The following is a 16,167-nucleotide window of genomic DNA, read 5'->3' as shown; positions in this document are numbered from 1 at the left end:
AAGAAAATGCATCCATTCTTTTCAGGGTAGAGATTTCAGTGTATCAACTTGACATGCCTCATCAATTATGTTATTTAGTTCTTCTATATCATGACTTTGCATTCCCTATGCTTATTTCTTTGTTGGAAAAATGGGATAATAATGGAGCCTCCCTCAAAGGATTGCTTAAAAGAACACACGAGTTTACTTAATACTGAAGGCATTCAGAAGAGTGCTTCTGGGTCTAAGTGTTCGATAAAATGCTGCCATTCTATGGGTTGATTTGTCCATTTGGTCTGTCACAGGCTAAGCCAGACAATTAAAAATTTGCTTCTAGGGACATTGCATAAACAAGAAACAAAAGACTGACCATAAATCTGCAATTAGATCAGATTACTGAATTAGAGTATAATAAAATAAAGATGACTTTTGTAAGAAAAATAATTCCTTCTCTGCCACTCTCAACTTACTGTCCTCCAGCCTCTCAACAATCCTTCTATGGAAGGCTGTTTGACCATTGACTATCTAGGCCAAAAGATTTTCCTCCTGTAACTTAAATCCCCTAATGCTTGTTTTATGCTCTGGAACAATACAGAATAAGGTTACTTCATTCTTCAAAGATTTAAAGACAGAGAAAGCATCTTTCCATCTTTTTTCTAACCTTATTTTCTTCACATTTGTCTTTTTTTTTTTTAATCTGATGGTAAAATATATATTTCACAATGGGATCTCATCAGTTTTTTTTTTTTAAGATTTTATTTATTTATTCATGAGAGACACAGAGAGAGAGAGAGGCACAGACACAGGCAGAGGGAGAAGCAGGCTCCATGCAGTGAGCCTGATGTGGGACTCAATCCCGGGTCTCCAGGATCACACCCTGGGCTGAAGGCAGCCCTAAACCGCTGAGCCATCCGAGCTGCTCTCTTCACATTTGTCTTGATTAAGAAGGCTAAACAGAAATACTACTCTCCAAGTGCCTACAAGGGACAGGTACTCTGCCCAGGATTCAAAGGCAAGAGCTCTAATCCAATAGCCCAGGAAGGAAGGTAGGTAGGTGGGTAGGTAGGTTTTATTCCCAAGTACAGATGAGAAGTCAGTTAAGTACTTTGACCCAGCCCCAAGGTAATATAATAGGAAGGGTTATATTCCAAATAGAAACCCTTTTAGTCTCATGCTACTTCTATTATGTGGCATGGCACACCTCCAACCCCCAGCATTCACTTTTGCATTTGGGATTATTAACACAAGCCCTTGAAGTGCTTCAGGAAGACTGCTTGAGCTATGGAGAATCTTCCAAGGCAGAGTCAAACCAAGTCTAAGTCAAATTTGTTTGTTTGTAGTAAAATATACATAATACGAACAGTACCATCTTAACTTTTTCTGAGTGTACAACATTTACAGTTGTTAAATGTACAGTCAGAACTCTTTCATCATCCCAGACTAAAACTCTTTATCTATTAAACAGCAACTCCTCATTCTGCTCTTGCCCCAGCCTCTGGCAACCATCAGCCTACTTTTCGTCTCTATGAAGTCGATTACTCTAAGAAGTTCTCTGATTTTTAAATAACCTCAATGTCTATTGAACTAAGAGCATAATTTGCAATGGTCACCCTCTATGAGCAAGTAAATATGGCAGAAATGTGGAAAGCCTACAGAAAGAATAGGGGTGAGAAGGACAATAGCTGGGCCAGGAAACCCCGAGACCAGAGAGAAAGAGATATTTCAGGCCAGATGGTTTTAATAGCCCAATCAATGAACTGACAATGAGAGCTCAAATAGGAGAGTCTGCATTAGTGGGAATGGATCCTTTTGTCAAGAAATGAGCCAACACTCATTTAGCACCTGTATACCCCAGTCACTATGAGAAGAGCTTTACACACCTCATGCCATCTAACACTCCCAACTGCCCTAACAAAGCAAGCACCATTGTTACTGTTTTGCAGGTAATGAAATTGAGGATTGGTGAGGTTAACTAACTTGCACCCTTCTTTTTTTTTTTTTAAGATTTATTTATTTATTTATTTATTCATGATAGACATAGAGAGAGCGAGGCAGAGACACAGGAGGAGGGAGAAGCAGGCTCCATGCCAGGAGCCCAACGTGGGACTCGATCCCAGGACTCCAGGATCAGGCCCTGGGCCAAAGGCAGGCGCTAAACTGCTGAGCCACCCGGGCATCCCCACTTGCTCCCTTCATCACTATATACACTTCCCCTTTGGGCTCCAACACTCATGCCATTCAGGGGAGAAATTCAGACATGCTGGAATGGGAAGACATACCTGCTTGAAAAAGTTGTTCACGGCAATGGTCGTGGGCTTGAAGTTGGACCCGACCCCATTGTCTTCCAAGGACAGGGCTCTTTCAGAAAGTCTTCTAGACTGGGACAAAGTTCTCCGCTCACCCACAGAGCTTTTCCCTGTAAGGAAGACAATCATCATTCGAAAGCATGTCTTTCTGTTTGAATACACAGCAGTCATGCACTTTATCATATAAAAGACAGGTTTTAAAAAATGTATCGTTTGAAGCGTAGTTGACACACAATGTTCTCCTCGTTTCAGGGTACATAAAAGAGAAGTTTAACATCACGAAATGAGAACACTGAACATGCCCATCCTTGTTTTGAATGAAAATTTCCCTCCACTGGCCTGACCTTTCCCAGTCCTCCTGTTGGAGCCCCTAGTCCTCCTCTGACCATGAAGAGCCACAATCTCCCTCCTACATGGAGATTGGGGAAGGCCACCCAGCAGGATCCTGCATTGCAGCCAGACCTGGGTCTGCAGATAAGTTTTATTTAACCAAAAGCATTTGCTTTTGTTTTTTTTTACATTGCATTCTACGGGGAGAGCCATGCATTCAAATGCCCCTGAAAGCATTTGGGACTGTGACCCAAACATGCTGGGGGGGGTTGTTAGCCTGGGTACATTCTGAATCTGAGCATTTTTGTGCTCTCTCTGTATGCAGCAGGGGGCAGAACTGGGTTCCCTGGTTGACCTTGTCCCATAGGGATTAGAACCCTGAGTCACACTCACACCTGGGCTGGGTCCCCAATTCTCTGCTTAGTTATTTGTTATCCCCTTCTGGAATTGAGGAAGGGAACTTCAGGCTTTTGTACTGCAAAAATCAGATTCCATGCTGAACGGTCAAATTGTTTAGAATGCTAATGTTGCCAAGCTCACTCTTTGAATAACCTCTTATCCTTAATTCTTGCCATGACGCTGAACTGGAACTTCTTTTGGCTACTACTGCCCGCCTAAACTTGCCATACTGCAGCAGTATAATGCACTGCATTTTCTGGTTGCTTCTTAAGAAGCAGCTTCAATAGTCAGGTTAACTTATCCTTGACCTGGAGATTACTCTATACCTGAATTATCTAGTTTATGGTGCACTCTGAAATCTGTGCATAATTCTTTTCAAATAAAGCTACCCGTGTCTACATAGAAGTTAGCATTAGAAAAAAAAAAAAGTCACACATTGCAGGTGAAGGTCAGGATGCACTAAAATACGATTTGTTATTGGTAAATCGGAAATAACCCAGCAGTTCTGACCAGTAATTACACAACAATAATTCCAAAAAAGCAGCGGCAATGACAAAATTCCCTTCCCTCCAGGCCCCCATGAAAAATGGCATTTCAGAAAAGGCAGGGCCTAGGAATGCAGGAGAAACATGAACAGCCTCACATATTTGCTGGACACAAAGACACTGAGGACATGAGATACTCAAGTGGGATGGGTCAACTTGAGAACTCTGAACCCTCTTGAACATTTCCATACCGCAACGGTTCAGGAAATTAATGACTCAGATGCAGAGTGTGATGATGAAAAGGAGAAATAGACTAAATAAATTGGAACAGTAACCAACTATTCTTCTGGCATCCACTTTTGCATTGCACTTAGCAAAAAATAATAATAATAATAATAATAATTTTCTACTAATTTTGCTGAAAAACCTGAGTTTTGCCCTTTGAAGCTTTCCTGAGACAGTGGCTTTTCTTATGTTTAGGAGCCAAGCATGGTGTCACTGTTTAACCCACTATAGATACTTATACTTTGTTATTTCAAAGATTTTACTTTGGAAAAGAGGTAGCTATTGAAAATTAACTTTTTAAAATGTCAAAGTATTGAGAAAATTCTTACTGTAAACCAAAGGTTTTACTGTAAGAGGCGATTTAAGCTCCACAAATATTCACAGTAATTGTTTTGGGGATCACTGTCCAATCAAACATTTGTAAGTCAGTCATAATAGTGTTTCATATTTCTCTCCTTCCTTCCCACTCTCCACACCTTACTGTACCCTGAGCCCCCATTAACAAGCAGCTGACCTCAGAGTCAGTACACTGGGGACCCCTCCCCTTCCCACTGCAGTTGAAAATCTTACCAACCATGGATTCCACATCGGTTACCTCCCTGTCCAGGGTGGAGAAATTGAAAAAACTTGATAAGTTTATGGGAGCCCAGGCAAAAGGCATTCGGTATTTCCCCAAACGCTGGCAGAAGGATTCAGCTTGAAGTTTTAGTTTTTCGATCTTTTCTTTACTCTAGAGGAAAGTAGAAAGAGACAAGCAGAAACAAACAATATGGTGCCAGCACCAAGGCAACAGTTTCTGCCATCAATATGACAGCCATCTCCAAAATCCCTTTCCTATTAATTCAAAAGAGTGAATGGGCAGGAAAATGATACAATGCAGGCTAGAAGTCTAGCTGATAAGAGAATATAGATCAGAAATGTTTTCTTTAAACTTAAAGAAAGTCAACATTCAATTATTAAATATACCTTCACCGCCCCACCCCCAAAATGTCCAACACTTGTTATACCAGCTAACCGACGAGTGCTTTTAGGGGCTAGTTACAAGACTTGGATTTGCACAACAAAATTTTGGAATGAAAATTTTTATATATTATCTACCAAGCTTTCAAGAGAGCCTGTTTTTCAAAAGTTGCCTTGGGAAACTTCAGAAAAATCTATAAAGGTTGCTAACTACTTCCTTCTTAGGTTGACAACACTTCCAGGGTATTCTTTCTAAGTTCCAAAGAGAAGGTAGGTTTTTAAAAAATAAGTGTTGTGAGTCCAGTAAATCTTATTTGAAATTTATGAGTCTGGAGCAGGATGCTGATTAGCCAAGTCTTCTTCCAGAAAGGCCATGTTTTAAAAGTCACATTGGAAACCTTTGTAAATAGGTGCTGAGAAAATATGCCCTTATCACAGCCTTAGGACCCATATTGTCCTAATGAATTTATGATGTATGGAAGTCTCAGCCAATTCCCAAATCTCCACACCAGAAAGGATATTTGGAAATTGGCTAGTATTGCTGAGGAAGCACAGCAGAGCTCTGGCAGTATTTAATTTCATGAGGTTTGTGTGGCCATCCCAACCTGGGTCAAAGCCTTAGTACCACGACAACAGAATGTGGATTATGTGTGTCAGCCAAGTTTTCTTAGACACTATTGAATTCACAAATTTATTTCTTTAAAAAATTATCATCAATGGCCAGTTTCCCTTTCTTTCATTTTTTTAAAAGATTATTTATTTATTTATCATGAGAAACACAGAGAGAGTGGCAGAGACATGGGCAGAGGGAGAAGCAGGCTTCCTGTGGGGAGCCTGATGCAGGACTCGATCCCAGGACCCTGGAATCACACCCTGAGCCAAAGGCAGATGCTCCGGCACTGAGCCATCCAGGTGCCTCCAGTTTCCTTTTCTCACTTTTTAAGACACAATTTATTATTGTCCCATATGGGGACATATTATGGACACTATTTCACTATTTTGTGATACTCCCGAAAAATACCTGTTTATTCTAAGATGTCACCATTTAGTGATAGCCAAAATACCATACCTTTCCACCATCACCTTCTTTGATGACCATGTAGGGTTCTGCACAGTCTCCAATCTCTCCCTGCTGAAGGACTTTCTCAATCTGCCAACAATAAACAAACAATAAATAAATAAATAACACTCATGAATTATATCCATATAATGGCATCAATGCAACCATCAAAATGACATTTTATGACAATAGCTGATGATGGGAGGATGTTCATGCTCTATAGTTTTTGACTAAAAAAAATCAGCTGAAAAATTAGCATAAAGAAGTATTACACAGTTTTATAAAAAAAAAATCATAAAGGCATATCCAAAGGATGACAGTAGATACACAGCAAATGTTAATAATAGTTATCTTTGTATGGTGAGATTATGTGCTATTTTTATCTTCTTCCCATTGCTTAAATGTATTCTCTATTTTTAAACCATAAACATGTCTTATGCCTACAATAAAAAAATGCAATAAAAGTTATTTTATAAAACAGAACCCATGAGACATATTGTAAGAAGTGAAAAGCTCATTTTCTTTATTATTGCTTACAATGTAAAAAAGAGATATGCCCTCCATAAAAGTCAGGTTGGGAACTAAAATCTTCCACAAAATGAATAAATGAACAGAATAAATTATCTATAATTGTCTCCTTTGTAGTTCCTATTAGGGCCACTTCTCTGGATTTAACAGACATGGACAGAAATGCAAAGTACTAGAATGGAGCAGCTTTTCACTTTGCTAACTGGCTGGAAATATGAATTAATGCCACTCCTGTCAAGTATCTTCTTCCATTTTGCTTCAGGTAAAGGATCTGGCAGGCCATAAACGTGGCCACCCTGTTTATTAGAAAGAAAAGGAGAGATTTGAAATTTCCCAGCTCTCTGCTCCAAGGAAATGTAGCTTATCCCGAAGGTCGAAGAGAAGAATGAAATCTGGGTTAACATATTCCATTAGGCACACATTCTAGGGAGGCCCAGTGTTCACACTAGAAAACACCCTAGCAATGGAGATTGTTAAGTGGCGTTCAGAGGAAGTGGCATGAGCCGCTCAGTGGGCACCTGCGTCAGGGAGACTGCAAGCAGGAAGTCTCTCTCTCCTCATAAAAGAAGTTGAAAATCCCTTCTCATCGCCACAGCATGAAGACAAGGTTGACTCCCACTGAAGTCCCAGGGTGAGAATATAGATACCTAACAGGTGAGCTACAGGCTGTCAGTCAGCAATCATTCACATGTTCATTCACTCAGAAAACACTGGCTGAGCACCCTGTAGGTGGTAGCTGCTGGGGAGGTCGTGGCGGGGGCCAGGGGGGTGAACAAGATACACCCGGTTCCTATTCTACCGAAGCTCTTAATCAGGAGCTTGTAGAGCAAAGGAGAAGAAGTTAGCTTTGCCATGTAGTTGACAGATAAAAGTGTGGTCTTTAAAATGAACTTAGAACAGAGATAAAGATCTTAATGAAGATCCTGAAGCAGCAATGGGAATGCCATGGCTTCGAGTGCTGGTACTATACAATGTGGAGCCCACAGGAGAGGGGTGTCTAGCATCTGAAAGTGGGAGACCCCAGATCTGACCAGACCAGCAGACACTATTCCCTTCCCCAGCTGGACAAGGGTAACTCCAGGTACTTTCTGAGAAGGGCTGCAGGCTGTGAGGAGGGCCCACTGTATGGTGCCTCATGTTTATGTATAAAAAAAAAAAAATCAACAACCCAGGTGTCCTTGTAACCATGGCAGGCAGAGGAAAAGGATGCATGGGGAATTAGCAGAGAATTTTCATCCGATGAGGAGGCTGCTCTCTGTCCTATTCAGGAGGGGCTGGTTTAGTGCCTCACATGTTTGTTTTTAAAGTCTTAAATTTCATCCTTATTCTCCATTCCTCAACTGGGAACCCAAAACCTTTAAGCCTGGATAATCCTTTCAAGCAATAGTGTATACAGTACTAAACTAGGAAACTCTAGCTAAAATATACTTAAGATCCTGGTGTTCAGCCTGGGAATAAAAATAAGAGCTCCTTTTTCTGAATGGCACCTGCTCGGCTGTGCTCAATACAACACACCATTTACTATAATATTTAAGAGAGAAAGAAGCAACAATGATGCCATTACAATAAAGGAAGAGAAGTGAGAAGCCAGGGACTGTCTTCCTGAGCTTTAAACGTCTTAATTATATCCAGACATCTGACAGAAGGCCTGTTACTGCCAAATGAATGCATCTGTACATTTGAGAATTTTGGAATATATTTAGTAACAGTAACCTGTAGGTAGCCGCTGATACTTGATGGACTGTGGTAGATTAAGGAAACTAAAGTCATTTACTAAGAAGTAGAGCCTGAAGTAAAACTTGGCTCTAAGGAGCTAGTGTCAGCATCCTTGGGTTCCCAGGCTGAGAGAACTCTGAAGCTCCAAAGGTGGGCTTGACACTAACTTTCTTGTACATCTAAGTGATACTGCAGAAAAAAGAAAACAGGTTCAATTTGACAACAACGGATGTGTCTTTTTTCAGCAACAGAATTTTAACTTCAGTAGTTTTGAAAAGCTTAAATAGATCCTCCTCAAGCAACAGTAACCTTTCAGAATCTGAAAGGTAGAAGGCAAAGACTCCTGCCACTTGCCAACTGGCCTCTATGTCACTTAAATTCTTTGGTATCTAATGGCTGCTCTCGCAGGATTGCAGGGGAATCAGTGAGATTATGGAAGTGAAATACTGAGCTAAACTGAAAATGTTCCAAACCTGGAACTCTGGGTGTACAGGAAATGAAAACACCTGGATTTTTTTTTTTTTTAACAAAACATGTGGTGATAAAAAGGGAGAGTGAAATTTGGAAGCCACAGTCCATACCTTAAATTGTCAGAGCCTGGACTTAGGAACATTTCCCCACTGGTGTCTAGAAGACCATGAATAGAATTAGGAAACCCTATCCAAGATCTCCTCCCCAGCAGCCTCCCAGAGCTGGAGAGCTGAGGGTAAGAGGCAGAGCTTGGTCAGGAGTAAAGCCTATAATGTGCCAGTCTTTATTCTGCTATCACAACCGCCCATTGAGGGCAGTGTTCTAACCCTCACTTTGCACACAACGGAACTAAGTCTCAACTTAGGGAATCACCCAAAGTCCTATAGCTACAAAGTTTCAAAGCCAGGATCCAAAGCCAAGACTGTATGACTCCAAAACCCATAAATGTTCTAGCATCCCACACAGGATTTGTGGGGAAAGGAAAAGGGGCCAGTTGAAAAGGAAACAAAGTGAATCTCTGAGAAAATGTGTGGATATACGTCCTGACATCTCTTTCACCTCAAACATGCTCCGGGAATAACAAGGAGAGCACCCGAATGCAGAATGGACAAACCAGATTGTGTTTCATTACCTTGACTACTAGGTAGATGTCTGAGGACGGATAGGTGACCGAGAATACGGCAGATCTTGCCTGACTGGATGGATCCACAGAGGGTGTGTGAGCTCGCAGAAATCCTTTGAACTGGTCTGAGTTCAGGTCACAGTGAAAATTTTCTGAGATCTGTAAACAAGGAGCAAGGCAAAAAATAAGTCACACCTGCGGTTCTCAGGGCCTCAACATGTTTAAAGAGTTAAAAAAAAAAAAAAAAACCCACAAAAAAATGTTGCCAAAGGAGTGTCATCATAGATGTGGTTTCCAAATAGTGGTGTTAGGAAAAATCTGATACACATTTTTGTCACAGTGTCTAGATATTTTGGAGCTGTTTGAGAGGTGCTCCTCAAAATATTTACATTTTTATTAACCCATTCATTATCCCTGAACACCAATGATGTGCCCGGCCCCACAGCAAAGAAGAGCAAGATGTTGTAGCTGAACTAAGAGCTGTAGCTGAGAAGTGGCTGCCCAGCAGAAACTACATCCGCCAGCCTCCTTTGCGGGTGGAATGAGCATGTGACTAGATTCTTTCCAATGAACTGTGGTGCAGGTGTTGTGCCCAACAGCTGTTAACTTGGCGTAGAGTGGTGAGCGTTGTAGAATGTATAGAACTGTCAGATCCCTATGTTGCATACCCGAAACTAGTGTAAGAGTGTATGTTCCCTATATTTCAACAAACAAATGAAATACTTCCAGGCCTCCCAGACCCATCTTTTCCCCTTTTGGGGAGCTACAGTGGCAGTAACAAGTGGCTCTGGGAGGGCCATACTGAAGATGGTGGAGCCGCTGCCAGTGAGGGTTCTATAAAGACAGAGCAGCAGACCCCTAGTGAGCCACCACCCCTGCCCCCTCTCAGATTGCTTAAGAAACAAAGAGAGAAACTTCTTTTTTAAACCAGAAGTTCTCAGAATGTGGTGCCCTGACTGGCAGCTTCAGTATCACCTGGGAACCTGTTAAAATGCAGATTCTCGGGGCACCTGGATGGCTCAGTGGTTGAGCATCTGCCCTTGGCTCAAGTCATGTCCCGGGGTCCTGGGATGGAGCCCTACATCGGGCTTCCCACAGGGAGCCTGCTTCTCCCTCTGCCTATGTCTCTGCCTCTCTCTGTGTGTGTCTCTCATGAATATATAAATAAAATCTTTGAAAAAAAAAAAACCACTCATGGAGAAGAGGCTTAGGTACCAAAATCTTTTTCATTAAAAGCACATCATGGTTGGTGAGGTCTTCACCCTCTGGCAAATTAATACTTCTACCACACAAAATGCCTTCCATTCACAAGAAGAGCACCTCACAGCACAAAAACTCCCAAACTGAGGCAACATTACATATATATCCGAGTTTGTTAAAAATGTATTTAAATTTAAATACATGTCATCCCATACGTTGCTATTTTTTTTCTCTCTCAATCCCAAACAGGCCACCACTTCCACCAGGCCTTCCCTCTAAGATTCTTCAAAGAACATAAATGACTAACATTGCCAGATCACTCCTGCAAAAACTGCAAAGGCAATAGAATTGGATGTATCAAAGGTCATTTGATGGGCAGCCCAAGTGGCTCAGTGGTTTGGCACTGCCTTCAGTCCGGGGCCTGATCCTGGAGACCCAGAATCGAGTCCCACATCGGGCTCCCTGCATGGAGCCTACTCCTCCCTCTGCCCGTGTCTCTGCCTCTTTCTCTCTCTCTATCTCTCATGAATAAATAAATAAATAAAATCTTTTTTTAAAAAAGTCATTTGCTTTCAAATCTGATGCATTTTGCTGCAGAGATGTCAGAATTTGAAAACACGAACCCCGCAAAATCATGAGCAGTAAATGTCCCCCCAGGGATGGGGTGTTCTCTACTTCCTTACCTTTTTCCTTTCTTTAACATCATAGAGGGCGATGCTGGCAAACAGAGGCTCAATTTCAATCTCAAACCTGTCAGAGAGAGAAAGAAAAAATCAGGTGTTAAGTCAGATAATTATGAATTTGCTGAAATTGCTGTGCTATACATATTGGTTAAAAATGCACATCATTCCCAGAAATGTTTGGATAACTCCACACAGATGAGAATCATACTGGGATATTAGTGGAGAGAGATGAGAGGTTCATGGAGAATTCTCAGTCATTGGAAGCTGTGGTGGGTGGTACATTTTCCTAAAAGAAAAACACTCATTGCTGGCACTGCAAGGGAGAGAGGGCAGGATGGTCCCCATGGTGTGATCCAACACTTATCCTCTGTAGATGTGGTGTTTTCTGATGGGAAAGCCTCTGCCTTAGGTGAAGTCTTTGTTAGCCGTTTACCCTGTACTGCTAGGGTAGAAGTCCCTATTATTCAACTCTAAGGCACAAGGCTTTTCAGAGAGTAAAACAAAAACAAAACCAGTTCTATTGCTTTTGCTTAGATTTATAGTGGGATCATTTATATGGGTGGATGTCTGACCTTTCCTGATTCCATTGTCCGGGGAGCTGCTGGGTTGCTGGGCCAGGGAACAGAGCACTGCCAATAAACACTGAGCTGTGGGGACCCAGTGAGAGCTAGAAACATATCAGCCCAAATGGCCCATTCCCCTCAACATGGTGGGTTTGAAGACACTGCATACCCAAAGCACAATGCTTCCACATGTTATAGGATATACATGAAGTACAGACGTGCACATTCCAAGTTTCTCAGGCTAACAACCCATGATCCTGGCTCCTGCTAGCTGAGTAACCAGGCTCTGGACCACCAGCACCTCAGAAGTCATATCAATTAGACCAAATTTTGTTTCAAGGCATGTGTAAGAGGATGGCCTTGTCACTGGGTAACTGTCTAAAAAGAGGACCTTTTTTAATGACTTATTTGAGAGAGAGAGAGAGAGAGAGAAAGAATGAGCTGGGAGGCAGAGGGAGAGAGAAACTCAAGCAGACTCTGCGCTGAGCACAGAGCCCAACACAGGGTTCAAACTCATGAACCCTGAAATCATGACCTCAGCCAAAATCAAGTCGGATGCTCAACCGACTGTGCCACACAGGTACCCCTAAAAAGAGGATTTTTAAGAAGAATATTGGATGGAGGGAAGCACAGACAAAAGGGTTAGTTAGCCAAATGGCACCTGTGGGGATAAGGCAGATGGGAATGATGGCAGACTCACAGGCACTGGGTCAGACATACCTAGCTTCCGTTCTTCCTCCCACCACCAGCTCATCTGGGATCCTAATCAGGTATTTGACTTTCCCAGTTTTGCTTATTTATCTGTAAAATGAGGAAGGGATGCTCTTCCCTTCCCATTCCCCAGAGATGTCGTAAGGATTGTGTAGGACAGTGAGTACGAACACACCATAAGAACAGCATCAAGAATCAGCATTACCTCCAATGTCCTTCAAGGGCTGAATGGATAAACCAAACATGGCATATGCATGTGATGGACTATTATTCAGCCTGAAAAAGGAAGGACATTCTGACTCATGCTCCAACACGACCCCTGAAGGCATTGTGCTAGGTGAGACAAGCCAGTCACAAAAGACACATCTTGTAAAATCTGCTTCTATAAGGTATTTAGACAAAAAGTGATGGTGATGTCCAGGGGCTGGGGGAATGTGGATAGGAATTATTGTTTAATGAGGACAAAGTTCCAGTGGTGGAAGGAAAGAGATCTGGAAATGGGTATCTATGGCTGCACAGCAGTGAGGATATATTTAATGCCACTGAGCTGTACACTTAACAGTGGTGATGATGGTAAACTTTATGGTACAGATTTTATCACAAGCACACATGGAAAGGATTTCTATGATTATTCTATCATTAGGTGAGAGCACATCGATTGTGGGCTATCTTGTACCTATGCTCGCCAGCTGTTGCCTGGTATGGTCAACCCATATTTAATTGTGCATTCCAAGGTCTGAGTATTGCTGTGATCTACTTAGGTGGGTACTGAGTGATAAGTACTCCCTGGCTCAGAGAAAGAAAAGGAGAATTGACATTTGTCACATACCTACAATTGGGTTGCGTTAACCATTTGACACGTGTTGACTCCTTTAACTTCACAACAATAATGTGATGCAAATATTACCCATTGTTTTTGAGGTGCAGGGAGATTAAGTAATTTGCCAAAGGCCACAAGATGAGGCACCGACATGTTTGGGGTTCAGAGCCCAGCCTTTTCTGATCACAGAACCTGAGTTTTTTTCCTATCGGTGTATCTCTAAGTATAGTCCCCAGAAACTAGCATTTTGAGGCAAAAGAGGAGTTTATCAAAATGCAGGTTTCTTTGTCCCTCCCCTGAGATCTAGTGAGCCAGAATCTCTTGGGGGAAATGGTGGTGCAAGGTGTCCCCAAATTTGCATTTAAAACAAACTCCCTGGGTAAACTTGAATAAAGCACACTAGTTTCCCCACCAAGGAGACCCCTCTGAGCTGAGGTTACTTTGCATAAGACAGTAGTAAATCTTACATTAAAATATTTCCCCACATAAAATGCAAAGGAGGAAAATACTTTGTTGCCATCCTCTTTTCTTCTAGGTGCTCCAAACATCTGCAGATTGGACACCAGCCTGATTCTATATGCTTGAGTTTTACATGTTTCTCAAAAAGCAAAACAGTGACAGAGGTCTCAACAGATCATAAAATCTATAGTAGTACAAATAAAATTCTGCATGTCTGTGTCAGTGGGGAAATGAGGTCTTTAGCATTACCATGTTTACTATTCCTATTTTGACATTGTAAGTTTACCTATAAGAACTTGCTTGCTGGCTTGCTTTTTCAAAAATCTGGTTTATTCAGAGTAGTTTTAGCCGGGACAACCTCTTTGGTCCATCTCTCCTCTTGCAGGTGTATGCTGCTGATACAGATGCTATTTAAGACTCTTGAGTGGGCCAAGCACCCTCAGCAAACACCTCAATTCTATCTGATTTCTGCTTTGGCAATTGGGAAAAACATCACCAGAAAACTGACAATTTTCACCAAGAGAAATCCAAATGGGTCTATTTGTTTTTTCATTAATACATGTCTCTTAGTGGCCACGTTTTCCCACCTGTGAGGACTGCTGCTGTTTACTTATTGGAAAGATCTAGAAGGCTTGGTGGCAAAGTGACATCATAAGGGAGAATTCCTCCAATCCCAAAAAGCATAGTCACTGCACTTATAAGGGGCCTGATGTGCATCCTGTGGGGGTGAGTGAGTGCCTCAGACAATGGGGCAGACTTCCTGAGCAGTGCAGAGGAGACCAGCAGCCACTTCCACTCAGCCCCCTGCTCAAGAACTAGCAGGCTCCCACTTCCAGGCTGGCTTGCACGGGCTAGAGGCTGCCTTTCTGTAGCCCTGACTCGACAGAGAGCTGTTTATGAGCTGTTCATCTCTGTGCACAAGACAAAAGGCCCTCACTTCCCTCCCCCTATTAGTAGAGCTGGCTAGGGGGAGGGCTATAACATCAAGGGAGCCCCCCCACCCCCCCACCCCCCATGGGGGAAGAGAGGAGCAGCTCTGTCTCCCTGGGTTCTCAGGAGAGGATCTGGGGAAGCTATGCATTAGAATCACAGAAGTTTATGACAAGTAGAAACTTGGAGACCATCTGGTGTTAACAGTTTCATTTATAAGTAAGAATTCAAACTCCCAGAGAAGCTCCCAGGGTTGAAATACAGCCTTGAATCCAGAATCCAGATGCCCTAATTGCAAACCAGGTGTTGCTTAAGGAGTCCATGAATTGACTTCAAGAGATGGATCACCCCCTAATGGATGAAAAAAAATGCCATGCTTATACACTGTGGCCCAGATAGAGCATTTACAACTTAATATTTTCAAAAGAGTCTGTGATTTGAAGTTGGCAGAATTCTCTGAAGTAACAGTCTGCACAAGAGGCATGTAAACACCACCCGAATGGATATGCAGGACAACTTGTTAGTATGCTGGAAGAAGTTACTCTAATTTATTTTCCTTTATTTAGTTCATATTTTTAAATTTCTTATTTATGTACATTCAATAATGTATATATTAATATGCATGTACAAAACTAATACACATATACAGTGGACATGGGACTTCTACTCTGAATGTAAACAATCAAAAAGATTTGGAGATAACTGCTTTAAAGAACATGGGGCAAACAGTTGGCCCACAAGATGAATCCAGACTGCAGATGATAAGCTGTTGTATAATTTGTAAAAAGGAAATGAGAAGGTATTTAAGAAGTCAGGAGATTATTCAGAAGTCTGAATTTAAAAAGAAAGGAGGAAGGAAGGAAGGAAGGAAGGAAGGAAGGAAGGAAGGAAGGAAGGAAGGAAAGAAAGAAAGAAAGAAAGAAAGAAAGAAAGAAAGAAAGAAAGAAAGAAAGAAAGAAAGAAAGAAAGAAAGAAAGAAATCTGAATTTACAGCTCCTCTTGAAAAAGCAAAAACAAAACCAAAATAGACAGTTGGCAAAAATGGGCCTGTGTCCTTGGATGGCAAGAACTGCCCTCGCCAGCAGTGGGTAAAATATCTTGCTACAGTCCACACTGCTCTCTGGTCCTCTGCTGTCCCCCAGCACTGAGACTGGGTTTTAGTTGCATTTAATGTTGTGCTTCAATAAATAACAAACAAGTCTCTAGGAAAAAAAAAAAAAAAAAAAGAAGCAGCAGCTCTAATTTGTAGCATCGTCTGAATTCTATGTTGTAAATATTCCACCACGGCCAGTCTCAAGATACGGACGTGAGGTCACTGAACACAGAGCTGGTTCATCTCTGCTAGGTTCAGCTCTGAGGAATTAGAGAGGACTCCAGTATACCATTCACTGGTTTTCAGGGGTTTTTTTGCTGCCCAGCTTTCCCTGTTCCTTTGGTTACTGTAGGCTGTTTCACTCGGTTACCTTACATGACTCACTTCGGGGTGTGCCTTCCCTGGGACAGAGGAGCGACTGTCAAAGGCTGGGCAGGAATAGAATCTGGGTCTAGCTGACTCCAAACTCCGTTCTTCCCACTACGTCACAGCCTCACACTGTTGCAAGAGCACTGGAGGACCCTCCCCGTTCAAGCTCTGTCCACGGAGATGCAGCTTATACGTAAA

General features: G+C 42.1%; 1 protein-coding gene across 1 annotated transcript in view; it reads right to left on the bottom strand.

Annotated features, from left to right (window-relative positions):
• The window catches only part of DOCK8 (dedicator of cytokinesis 8), a 234,866-nt gene that overhangs the window by 127,056 nt on the left and 91,643 nt on the right, over positions 1-16,167 (bottom strand). The window contains 5 exon segments of the mRNA XM_038527147.1: positions 2,259-2,395; positions 4,355-4,514; positions 5,814-5,894; positions 9,151-9,300; positions 11,025-11,091. Coding sequence (XP_038383075.1) covers positions 2,259-2,395; positions 4,355-4,514; positions 5,814-5,894; positions 9,151-9,300; positions 11,025-11,091 — 595 coding nt within the window.

This window comes from Canis lupus, chromosome 1 (assembly GCF_011100685.1).
Source record: "Canis lupus familiaris isolate Mischka breed German Shepherd chromosome 1, alternate assembly UU_Cfam_GSD_1.0, whole genome shotgun sequence".
Taxonomy (NCBI): domain Eukaryota; kingdom Metazoa; phylum Chordata; class Mammalia; order Carnivora; family Canidae; genus Canis; species Canis lupus.
Note: the sequence above shows the minus strand (reverse complement) of the source record. Positions and strands in the feature narration are given on the sequence as shown.